The following is a 13,366-nucleotide window of genomic DNA, read 5'->3' as shown; positions in this document are numbered from 1 at the left end:
GGATGTCCCATATGTTCTTAAAACTGGACTGATTCATTTGCTTCCAAAGTTTCATGGCCTTACAGGTGAAGACCCACACAAACATTTGAAAGAATTTCACATTGTCTGCTCCACCATGAAACCCCCAGATGTCCAAGAGGATCACATATTTCTGAAGGCTTTTCCTCATTCATTAGAGGGAGTGGCAAAGGACTGGCTGTATTACCTTGCTCCAAGGTCCATCACGAGCTGGGATGACCTTAAGAGAGTATTCTTAGAAAAAATTTTCCCTGCTTCCAGGACCACAACCATCAGGAAGGATATCTCAGGTATTAGACAACTCAGTGGAGAGAGCCTATATGAGTACTGGGAGAGATTTAAGAAACTATGTGCCAGTTGCCCCCACCATCAGATTTCAGAACAGCTTCTTCTCCAATATTTTTATGAAGGACTCAGTAATATGGAGAGAAGTATGATAGATGCTGCCAGTGGTGGAGCCCTTGGAGACATGACCCCTGCTGAAGCCAAAAATTTAATTGAGAAGATGGCCTCCAACTCCCAGCAGTTTAGCGCCAGAAATGATGCCATAGTCATTAGAGGAGTGCATGAGGTAGCTACAAACCCATCTGCATCATCTGAAACTAAGAAGCTTGAAGGCAAACTGGATGCGTTGGTCAACTTGGTAACCCAGCTGGCCTTGAATCAGAAATCTGTACCTGTCGCAAGGGTTTGTGGTTTGTGCTCCTCTGCTGACCACCATTCAGACCTTTGCCCTTCCATGCAGCAACCTGGAGCAATTGAGCAACCTGAAGCTTATGCTGCAAATATTTACAATAGACCTCCTCAACCTCAGCAGCAAAATCAACCACAGCAGAGCAATTATGACCTTTCCAGCAACAGATACAACCCTGGATGGAGGAATCACCCTAACCTCAGATGGTCTAGCCCTCAGCAACAACAACAGCAGCCTGCTCCTTCCTTCCAAAATGCTGCTGGCCCAAGCAGACCATACATTCCTCCACCAATCCAACAACAGCAACAACCCCATAAACAACCAACAGTTGAGGCCCCTCCACAACCTTCCCTCGAAGAACTTGTGAGGCAAATGACTATGCAGAACATGCAGTTTCAGCAAGAGACCAGAGCCTCCATTCAGAGCTTAACCAATCAGATGAGACAATTAGCTACCCAATTGAATCAACAACAGTCCCAGAATTCTGACAAGCTGCCTTCTCAAGCTGTCCAAAATCCCAAAAATGTCAGTGCCATTTCATTGAGGTCGGGAAAGCAGTGTCAAGGACCTCAACCCGTAACACCTTCCTCATCTACAAATGAACCTGCCAAACTTCACTCTATTCCAGAAAAAGGTGATGACAAAAATCTACCTAACAATTTATGTGCAGGTGAATCTTCTTCCACAGGTAATTTTGATTTGCAGAAGCAGCACATTCCCCCTCTTCCATTCCCTCCAAGAGCAGTTTCCAACAAAAAAATGGAAGAGGCAGAGAAAGAGATCTTGGAAACGTTTAGAAAAGTAGAGGTAAACATACCTCTGTTGGATGCAATAAAGCAAATTCAGCATACCTTGTATTATAGGGAATAGTAAGTTTGACAATGCCATGCTAGATTTAGGAGCCTCTGTTAGTGTTATGCCTCTGTCAATTTTTAATTAATTTAGCTAATAGAAGTGTTGCCTATCCTGTTGGTTTCATAGAAGATGTCTTAGTTAGAGTTGGTGAACTGATTTTCCCTGTTGATTTTTATATCTTGAATATGGAAGATGGATTTTCTCAAGGATCAGTTCCCATCATTCTAGGCAGACCCTTTATGAAAACTGCTAGAACTAAGATAGATGTTTATGCAGGCACACTGTCCATGGAGTTTGGTGATATAACTGTTCATTTTAATATTCTGGATGCTATGAAATACCCATCTGAAGATCTTTCTGTATTTCGTGCTGAAATAATTGACCATGTTGTTGATTAATACATGACTGATCTTTATTCTAATCTGCATGCCTCTCACTCTTCATGCATTGAGTCTGAAATTGTATTTGATCATATGTCTGAATTTGATGCTGAGAGTGAATCTGAAAGTGATATTGATTGCATGCCTGGTGGTGGTGTTTTACCTCTTGAGATTGATTTTATAGAGTCAGATAGGACTAACCATGTTTCAGGAAGTACACATACCTCTGACTTTCTTTATGAGGTAAAGGCTGAGAAACCATCTCCTTCTACCACTGTCCAGCCGACCACACCAGAATTGAAGCCTTTGCCATCAAATTTAAAATACGCTTACTTGGATGATAGCAAGAGTTTTCCAATGATTATATCTGCCTCCCTTGCTGATGAGCAAGAGGAGAAGTTGTTGTCAGTTCTCAAGAAGCATAAGAAGGCTATAGGCTGGACCCTGGCGGACATTCCTGGTATTAGCCCATCCACATGTATGCATCGAATAAATTTAGAGGATGGAGCTAAACCAGTAAGATAGCCACAGAGAAGACTCAACCCGGTGATTCTTGATGTAGTGAAGAAGGAGATAACCAAGCTTTTGCAAGCTGGGATCATTTATCCTATCTCCGACAGCCAATGGGTGAGTCCCATCCAGGTAGTCCCGAAAAAGACTGGCCTCACAGTGATCAGAAATGAGAAGGAGGAGCTGATTCCTACTCGGGTGCAGAACAGTTGGAGAGTCTGCATTGACTATAGGAGGCTGAACCAGGTTACCAAAAAGGACCATTTTCCCCTACCATTCATTGACCAGATGCTTGAACGCCTGGCAGGTAAATCCCACTACTGTTTCCTTGATGGTTTTTCTGGTTATATGCAAATTACTATTGCTCCTGAGGATCAGGAAAAGACCACATTCACTTGCCCCTTCGACACTTTTGCTTATAGGAGGATGCCTTTTGGCCTGTGCAATGCCCCTGGTACCTTCCAGCGGTGCATGATTAGTATTTTCAGTGATTTTTTAGAAAATTGCATAGAGGTGTTTATGGATGATTTCACTGTATATGGATCCTCTATTGATGGTTGTTTGAATAGTTTGGAAAAAGTTTTGAATAGATGCATTGAAACTAACCTTGTTCTAAATTTTGAAAAATGTCATTTTATGGTTGAGCAAGGTATAGTTTTAGGCCACATTATTTCCAATAAGGGTATTGAAGTAGATCCTGCAAAAATTTCTGTTATTTCACAATTGCCTTACCCCTCTTGTGTGCGAGAGGTGCGATCTTTTCTTGGTCATGCAGGATTCTACAGGCGCTTTATAAGGGATTTTAGCAAAGTAGCCCTTCCACTGTCCAACTTGTTGCAAAAGGAGGTGGAGTTTGACTTTAATGACAGATGCAATGAGGCTTTTGATTGCCTCAAAAGAGCGTTGACTACCACCCCCATCATCCAGGCACCCGATTGGACAGCCCCTTTTGAGCTTATGTGTGATGCATCAAATTATGCATTGGGGGCTGTCCTTGCTCAGAAAATTGATAAATTGCCCAGGGTGATATATTATGCTTCTAGGACTTTAGATGCTGCCCAAGCAAATTATACTACTACTGAGAAAGAGCTTCTAGCCATAGTTTTTGCTCTTGAAAAATTTCGATCTTATTTGCTTGGTACTCGCATTATTGTTTATATTGACCATGCAGCTCTAAAGTACTTGTTGAAGAAGGCTGATTCTAAGCCTAGGTTGATCCGATGGATGCTCTGGCTCCAAGAGTTTGACTTGGAGATCCGTGATAGGAGCGGAGCACAAAATCTAGTTGCTGATCATTTGAGTCGGATCGAACGTGTCTCTGATGCAGATTCACCTATTCGGGAGGATTTCCCGGATGATCATTTGTATATATTGTATAGTATTTCTGACTCTCTTTCTACTCCCTGGTTTGCTAACATTGTCAATTATTTAGTTGCCTCTGTTTTTCCTCCCTTAGCATCTAAGGCCCAAAAAGATAAGATTAAAAGTGATGCTAAGCATTTTATTTGGGATGACCCCTACTTGTGGAAATTGTGCAGTGATCAGGTCATTAGACGGTGCATTCCAGATCATGAGACTGACTCAGTCCTGCAGTTCTGTCATTCTTCCGCACCGGGAGGTCATCTGGGTGTTCAAAGGACGGCTCGCAAAGTGCTTGATTGTGGTTTTTATTGGCCCACCATCTTTAAAGATGCGTGGAAGATCTGCAGCACTTGTGAGCAGTGTCAGAGAGCAGGAAATACACTGACATGGCGACAACAAATGCCTCAGCAACCTATGCTATTCTGTGAGGTGTTTGATGTCTGGGGTATAGATTTCATGGGTCCTTTTCCTGTCTCTTTTGGTTATGTTTATATTCTCCTTGCAGTTGATTATGTTTCAAAATGGGTGGAAGCCAAGCCCACTAGAACTAATGATGCTAAAGTTGTCGCAGACTTTGTCAGGTCTAATCTGTTTTGCAGGTTTGGAGTACCTAAAGCAATTGTTAGTGATCAAGGAACCCATTTTTGCAACAGGACAATGCATGCCCTGCTTAAAAAAGTACGGGGTGGTACACAGGGTATCCACACCATACCACCCCCAGACTAATGGACAGGCAGAAATTTCTAACAGGGAAATCAAGAGAATTCTAGAGAAGATTGTGCAGTCAAGCAGGAAAGATTGGAGTACCAGGCTTGATGATGCTCTCTGGGCACATCGGACTGCCTACAAAGCACCCATAGGAATGTCTCCTTATCGGGTTGTCTTTGGAAAGGCATGTCATCTTCCAGTGGAAATTGAGCACAAAGCATACTGGGCAGTGAAGACTTGCAACTTCTCTATGGATCAAGCTGGCGAGGAAAGGAAGTTGCAATTGAGTGAGTTAGATGAAATCCGCCTAGAAGCCTACGAGAATGCCAAGTTCTACAAAGAAAAGATCAAGAAGTTCCATGATAGCATGATAGTTAAAAAAGACTTCGTGGTTGGGCAAAAAGTGTTATTGTATAATTCTAGGCTTGGACTCATGAGTGGTAAGTTGAGGTCTAAGTGGATTGGTCCTTTTGTTGTTACTAATGTTTTTCCTTATGGTACAGTTGAGATCAAAAGCGACTCCACAAACAAGAGCTTCAAGGTCAACGGACATCGACTTAAGCCATTCCTCACGAACCCTTCTTTAGTGGACGTAGTGGTGGAAGAGACTTCCTTACTCCACCCTACTCTTCCTCCACCATGACTTAGGGAGTTTTTCTTTTCCTATCTCCTTCTTTGCTTTTATTACACTTGTCCGATTCTCTTTGATGATTTAATTGTTTTTAATCTTTTAATTGTGCTACATTGAGGACAATGTGTTGTTTAAGTATGGGGGGGAGTGTTCTTTGGTTTTGCTAGTTTTGTTGGTTTTGTTAATTTGTTAGTTGTGTTAATTTGTTAATGTTGTTAGTTTCGTCGGATTTTCAGTTTAATATTTTGGGTCAATTTCGTGTGCACGTACGACTTTGCATGTTTTTCTTTGAATTATAGGATATGTTCAAGAAATGGGTAATTGTTTTGAAAATAAAAGTTCTTGACATTTTGTGACTTGAAATCCTTGATTCTTCTCTACATGTCATGATAGTTTTGAAAGCTCAATTTGAAAGTGATGATTTTACCTTTGTGAGAATTTGAGCCATCCATCATTATAATCATTTGGTGTGTTTTGCCCCATTGATTGCTTGCACAATAGCCTTGGCTTGATTCTTGTTGATGCGTCCTAATTCACATGCATATTTGGAAATGATTAAGGCAATTTTGTTCTTATAAGCTTCTAGCCAAATGGACTTACCTTGAATTAATTCCTTTGATAGCCCTTTTGAGCCTTGTTTCCCTTTCCTTGTTTTGAAGCTCACTACAAGCCTTAAGTGAAAAACCATGATATTACCATATCCTTAAGGAATTTTGGAGCTTTGGAATTGTTTTGGGAATAAGTGTGGGGGGTTTTTGTTTCATTGGACAACTTGTTTTGTTGGCTATGCTTCATGATGTATTTTGGGCCATACTTGATGTACATTGTATATTGGTTAAATGTTGGACATGCTGAATGAAATGTTGTTTCTCAAAGGCTAAAGAGTAAAAAAAAAAAAAAAAAAAATCTAAAAAAAAAAAAATTCGAAAAAAGAAAAAGAAAAGCAATAAAGTTGAGTGAATAAGATCTTAAATGGCACAAGAATGATGAAACTCTTGGTTCTACTCTTCATGTTTAATTTTTATCTTTACTTCTTTTTATTTTCTTATTTTTTTTTTAATATGCACTTATTCCCCTTTGCTCCTCTATTCCTTTGGGATTTAGCCACTTATTCCATATTTCTCCATACCTTGTCCTTGGCCCCATTACAACCTTAAAAGACCTTTTGATCCTCATGTGCTTGTGTTTATGGGTTGATTGTCAATTTTAGAATCTTGCCAAGTTTATGTGGTGTTTGCTTTCATGGGTGCTTTGAGGGTAAATAGTAGCCTAGACACTTGAGAGATAGAGTGTATATCTTGTGAGACTTTATCACTTTTCATTCTTGAGCTGATTAACTATTTTGCCATGATTGGGTTGCTTGGATGATTTTCATGAATGTCTTGACTTTTTGGATCTCCTTATGTTAGATGTTACCCATTCCTTTCATTCCTTGATGTTCATTGAGAAATATGTGAATGTTTTTGTTTGTCTCCCTTTGATATCCTTGGATTTTGTTCTTTGTTTCATTTTGCCCAGGAGTGCAAAAGGCTAAGTATGGGGGGTTTTGATGTGCCATCATTTTCTTCTATTTTCTAAACCCTTTTTGCACCATTTTAATTTTTGATTGGTCTTAATTGTCAATTAATTAGGCAGTTTTATTATTTGGGCTCATTTAGCTAATTTGATGTTTTTAATCTAATTTCAGGAATTAATGAAACATTGGGCTTAATCCGGATTTTGGTTGTGGACTTGAAGAGGGCAAATAAAGCAGCGCTTACCTTAGTTAATTTCTAATTAGGAAATTTCGCAATTTTATTTTATGTTGTTCAGTGTTTATTTCGTTTTGGGCCTGAGTATTGTAATAGGGCCCAGTGACTTTGAGTGACTCTTTTTAAATAGTTGCCTTGGGATTCGTGCAGGACATTCTATTCTGCTAGGCTATTTTCATTATTCAGAGCTTTGGTTTTAGGTTTTCACGTTTTTCTGTTCCCTTGTTACAGTTTTCGTTCTTAATGCAAATTTCCGTTTTCTGCTTCTAATTACGAGTTCATTCTTGCTTCTTCTTCTACGTTCATTTACGTTTCTTTTCATTTACGTTCTTGTTCATTTACGTTTCTGCTTCATGTTTCATTTGCGTTTTCTGTTTGAATCCATGGAAGGCTAGATTTTCTGGTGTTGTTTCCTTTTGAGGACGAAGCCCAACTCTCTTTGAGGTTTCGTTTGTAATGTGGTTTCCTGGCAGTTTTCCCTTCACCAGTTATCCCAATTTCGTGAATATTAATCAGTGCACGCTTCGTGTTCGATTAATTGCCTCTGAGCCTAACTTGCGTTCATGCTTAATGGACGAAGGGCTAACTGGTGTATGTGGTGCCTAATCACGTATTGAAAACCCTAAGTTGATTTTCGCTTAGTAAATTGAAATAGGGTTGGATTAAGTGGTTGACTGTTAGGGACGAATTCTCCATAACCCAGGATAAGAGAGTGACTTCTGAATAAGAGGAAACAACCCGTTTTTAATATTAGTAGTTTCGTATTCCATTTTATTTGTTCTGCTCTTTAATTACCAAACCACCAAACCCCCCCCCCCCCCCCATCGTTACTGTTACTGCAAGTATATTATGAACATTTGGCTTGTCACTGCTCGTTGGGAAACGACCTAGGATCACTTCCTAGTTATTGCATTTTCATGTTTATTTGATTCGGGTACGACCTCGATCACAGACCAAGGGTTATCTGAGCCCCAAGTGACCATAAAGGAAGAAATGGAAACCATATCTAAGTGATTTGAGGAACTTGATGTTTGTGGTAAAGTAACTTTAAAGAGTAAACTTCAGAAAATTGCATACCTTGATCAAAACTCTATGTGTCCTCCTCCAGAAAAGGTTAACACTAAAGGTGCATAGAAAAAACTGATGAACAGAAACCAAAGATCAACAAAGCGTGATCTGTCTTATTGGGAGTATGTTGATGCTTTACATTCTGTGCAAAATAGTAATTCTTCAGTGAAGCGTAGTGCATCATCTTTTTACCAGCCAATTCCAAGAAGGATGTTAGTCGCTATTCAAGAGTTAATTTTATGTTGAATATTTGCAAGGAAATGGCGCCTTACCTCCAATTTATGGTTCTTTTTGTAGGAATTGTACATATTTTTATGTTTAGTGTGATTTTATAGAGTAGATACTCCCATTTTGTGAATTAATGTTGAAACCACTTCAGTTTCAGGCCAAAAGAAGAAAAGGTTCAAGTAGCTGATGACTCGCTCAGTGAGGCAGATCCGCTCAGCGAGTGGCATCCACGAAGTAAGGCATACAGCTCGCTTAGTGGGTTGGGAAACCCTAGATGAGGATCAATCAGAGATGTGCTCGCTCAACGCGCAACCAGCCCGCCCAGCGAGGTCATTGTCTCTTCTCACACTTAGCACGCCCAGTCTCGCTGAGCAAGCCTTCGAAAGTTGAAAGGTCTAAGAGCCTTTAAAACACTGAAGTTGGCGGAAATAAAACATAGTTTTAGATAGAGAGTCGAAAAGAGAGCACTAGAGGAAGCTGAGAAGACAGAAGGAAAGCAACAAAGAGAGCTTAGGTTGTAGGAGACATCCTCAACCAGCCTTTGCCATTTTCTTTCACTCAAAACTCATCATTTCTTGTATTGAGAGTATATTGCTTGTAATGGAAGGCTAAGCCTCTTTCTTGGGAAGTTCTGCTGAAACCTTGATGTAACACTCTTTCACTATCTATTTAATTTTATTTTTGTGTTCATTGCTTCTATCTATGCTTATTTTACATGTTTGTGGCTTAATCACCCATTTGTATGTATACTTAGGATTTTTAGCATTGGAAAATGATTTAAAGCCTTAGAACTTGGTAGAGAAAGCTAGAAATTTTTATGTCTAGGAATGGAGTGCAGTGATCTAGTTCATATTATGTTGTAGGCTTAATGCAACTCTTTTAGACTAAGTTTGTTGAGGGGTCAAGGATGAAGTTTAAAGAGGGTTAGGCTCATTCACTAGAGGGATCCTGGTTTGAGTAATTTCACGACATAAGAACACTAGGATAGAAAAATACATTTTAACATCAAGAAAAATTCAGTAGAACAACCCAATGCTTTTTACTTGACTGTTTTCAATTCCAAAATTCTAGATATTTAGTTTATATTCCAATAGACTTTAGTACATAATTCAACTTGATATTTACTTTACTTTTAATCCATACAAATGTTTGCATACTGGATGTACTGTGTCTAAGTGAAACAAATTCCCTGAGGATACGATACTCGGTCTTACCGTTTTATATTACTTGTGCGACTCAATACACTTGCTGAAGAGCAAGAACAAAGGACCATGCCAATATTGGATCAATTTCAGCCGTTTATACACGAGTTCATTGACAACATTGTGGATGTCAAAGCTGACGATAACTGTGGATATCGTGCGATTGCCACTTTATTAGGTATAGGTGAAGATTCTTGGTCCTTGGTGTGCAACTATTTGCTTAAAGAACTTGGCAAACGGTCATATGACTATATCAAGCTCTTTGGTGGCACAGACAAATTCGAGGAATTAAGGAGGTCCCTACTTGTTGATGGGTTATCCATGGTATGTAATTTGTGTTTTGCTTTTGAAGAATTAACTTTAAATAAATGTGATGTGTATATTTGTTTGATTCATGTTACTACGGATAATTGGATGGATATAAGCGAGATGGGATATGTCATTGCATCAAGGTATAATGTAATCCTTGTATCGTTGTCATTACAACAAAGCATGACGTTCTTTCCTCTTAGAAGTCAACCACCAACAGATTCTTCTGTGCATCGCATAATATGTATCGGTCATGTCTATGACAATCATTTTGTTCAGGTAGATTCAAGATAGTCCTATTTTTAAATTTATGCAATCATTTGTGTTCTTTTGACGTAAAATTGTTTGTGCATGTACAACAGGTTTATTTAAAAGACCGTTGTTCTTTACCGCCTCTGGCATTGTTATGGTGTAGGAATTGTCATCCTTAGGCAAAGCAGTGGCTAACTCCATATATTAGTAGAATGCAACAATACAGAAATTTGATGATGTTGAAAAGAGACTATGTTAACATAACTAAAGACTGAACATGTAGGGACCTATGGCCAACTCCATAAGTCCTACATTAATATATAATTGTTAGGCTGCAAATTCACATAATTGTCAGTAGTTTTGTCACGTTAAATTTAATTAGCAAAGGTGTAGAACTTATGGATATACTGTTACCTCATTACTAGGATTACCTAGTACGTTTAACGGTTACATAATTTAAAATAATTTGTTAACGTTAACCCTAATATTTAGAGAGATAAACACAGACTAAAAATTATAAACCAAAATAAGTTAACATTTACAAAATGTTTGGAAAAACCAAAATATTATCAAATACATGAAAATTATAAACATAGTCGAAATATTAAAATATAAAATGGATGATGCCTATGGCTGATCCGTGCGTCGCCTTTGTCGCGACCTGACATAAACATTGCCATCTGGTGTGACACCCCTAGCGATCCTTATGTTGTCTTCCATGACCTCGTGTATTTTTGTGCCTGCAGTGACTATCCTTAGGTTAACCAAACGTTCCAACCTTTCTGCAATTGTTTGGCAAGCCTCTTATGACATTGAAAATAACCCATAAAGTATTACAATAAGTGAACTAAATGACATTTGATAAAACATTAAAGCAACATTATTTACCACTACATGTCTGGGCTGCTCCACATCAGAAGGGGCATATGCCGGTGCTGCTGCTGGTGCCACTAGGACCTCAGGGATATGTGGCTCCACATATGTGTCATCCTACGTCATGGGTGGATGTCTGGTCGGATCAGCAGGTTGTGCTGGTGTCATGAACAGATGTGAAATCATGAAGAACCACTGTATGTAATCTGATGCACACTGTCCTGGCACAATACAAATCTGCCCCATTGCTGCAAGATAGTTAGAGTAATGCATCCACCTGTCGTTAATATCTTCAAATGATAACATGGAACCCGTAGTTAATGGAGGAAGGTCTGAACATATCCAAATTGCCGCACCACCCTCTCTGGTCGGTGTCTGACGACAATGGGACCCCATCGTAGATGACCTGAAAAGCATGAAATCAAATCAAATTCCTGCACTGCATGGTGCTCACCGTAAGGCATCCAACAATCATATTAATAACATAGTCCAAATTAACATATTAAAAACATATTAATTACCTGTAATAGGGTGATGTAACCAGAAAGCTATCGGCCGCCACTCTTACAAGCATCATTCAAATGATCATACATATGCACTAGGGCGAAAGCTCTCTATGCATAGCTCCACTCTGACTAAAGTCTCGAAAAACGTCTAAAAAAACAACATGAACATGTGTTGCACTCTTGTTAGCAAAAAGAGTGCAACCTAACAAATGCAGCAAATAGGCATGAGCTGCAACAGTCCAATGTCTGGCCTCACATCTACTCTGATAAATATCTCATAGCCACGATAGGCATACGTATGCCCCATGACATTATGTTGTCTCAGCTCTAGCTTCCTCTCTAGAGACTTCAAGTAACTCCACCAACATCAAGACCGCTTCGTCGACATGCAGGGGCTCAAAACTGTGGAATGCGCCAATAATTGGAAGATGAAGCAGAGACACCACATCATCTAGGGTGATGGTCAGCTCTCCAACAGGAAGATGAAAACTGCTAGTTTCCTTATGCCACCTCTCGACAAAAGTGGATATAAGTCCTCGATCGCCAGTGTCTACTGAACATGCGATCAAAGGACTTAATCCTGTGATAGCGACTAGCCCTTCAATTTCTGGAGCAGGCCTCCCAAATTTCAGAACCTTCCTTCCATGGGAGGATAACTTCAATTCAGGACGTTCCTACAAAAAAAAAAATTCGACAACTTATAAAAATAATAATTAAAATTATGACAAATTTAAATAATAACAAATACTTAACAAATAAGTTTAATTTAAAATTTTAAATACCTCATCATTCCATACGATGACTGCAACATGGTCACCATAGTCAGTCAACACTGATAGGTCACGCGGCCCACCTGGAAATCCCTCAGCATCATCAATAGCTTCTTCAGCATGTGCATGTACATCTTTAGTAAGCACAAGATCATCCTCAGCAACAGGGGCAACTTCCTGTTGCCTATGTGTGGATGTTGTAGGCATTCAGCGCTGGGGAACATCATCTGAATCATGATGATCCTCTCTCCCTAGGGCTCTACCTATAACCCTACCTAAGGCACGACCTAACCCTCTAGTTTTAACCATAATCTGCACATTTTGACATACATGCATTTTTTGGTCAAATTCAATATTTACTATTAAAATAAACATAAACAACTACAAAATTTATAGCTACAAATAATATATGACTATTTTTCATTGAAATAAAATAAAACCATTTATAACTATTTCATAACAACATATATGACTACATAATTAAAACACCAAATTCGTAAATAAAATAACAACTACATAATTAAATAATATATGACTATTTTTCATTGAAATAAAATAACACCATTTAAAACTATTTCATAACACCATATATGCCTACATAATTAAAAACACAAAATTCATAAACAAAATAACAACTACATAATTAAATAATATATGACTATTTTCATTGAAATAAAATAAACATAAACAACTACAAAATTCATATATTTACTATTACAATTTAAAACTATTTCATAACACCATGCAATCATACATATTATTATTTAAAACACAAACAATACCTATTTTTAAAACAAAACTAACAAATAAAATACCTATTTAAAAACATTTTTCAAAACATAAATACCTATTTTTTATTTTTAATTAAAAAGGGTCATACGGATCAAGTTGATCTGTATGCGTTATACGGATCATATAACACTTACGGATCATGTTGATCCGTACGAACACAGAAAATGAAATACGAAAATGCAGCCATTAACGGAGATGAGAAGCTTACCTCGACGGTGGAAGAGCAAAACAGAGCTGCAGGTCCTTAATGCCGACAACAAACCACCTAATGTGTGGCAAACGAACCTCCAACGAAAGCAAACAACGTCGGGAGGAGAAGAAGCTCGAACGTCACCGCGAAAACAAGCAAACGGCGCAGCAAAGAAGAACGTACGGATAACATGAACAGTGGAGTGTTGGGTGTACAACTTTTATATTTTAAATGAAGGGCATTTTTGCCCATTCACTTAAAATTCTG

At 38.7% G+C, this 13,366-nt stretch overlaps 1 protein-coding gene and 1 non-coding gene across 2 annotated transcripts; both read right to left on the bottom strand.

Annotated features, from left to right (window-relative positions):
* Positions 1-286: 286 nt before the first annotated feature.
* Positions 287-393, bottom strand: LOC112998641 (small nucleolar RNA R71). The gene has a single exon (XR_003263735.1). It is a non-coding gene; the product is annotated as a small nucleolar RNA R71 (small nucleolar RNA).
* Positions 394-11,658: 11,265 nt separating this feature from the next.
* LOC102667994 (protein MAIN-LIKE 1-like) lies at positions 11,659-12,324 on the bottom strand. The gene is made up of 2 exons (XM_006593186.1): positions 12,130-12,324; positions 11,659-12,003 (listed from the first exon to the last, which is right to left on the bottom strand). The coding sequence occupies exons 1-2, from the start codon at positions 12,322-12,324 to the stop codon at positions 11,659-11,661; spliced, it is 540 nt and encodes a 179-aa protein (XP_006593249.1).
* Positions 12,325-13,366: the final 1,042 nt, after the last annotated feature.

Source organism: Glycine max, chromosome 12 (assembly GCF_000004515.6).
Source record: "Glycine max cultivar Williams 82 chromosome 12, Glycine_max_v4.0, whole genome shotgun sequence".
Classification (NCBI taxonomy): Eukaryota; Viridiplantae; Streptophyta; class Magnoliopsida; order Fabales; family Fabaceae; genus Glycine; species Glycine max.
The sequence above is the reverse complement of the archived record's forward strand: the minus strand, read 5'-3'. Positions and strand labels throughout refer to the sequence as shown.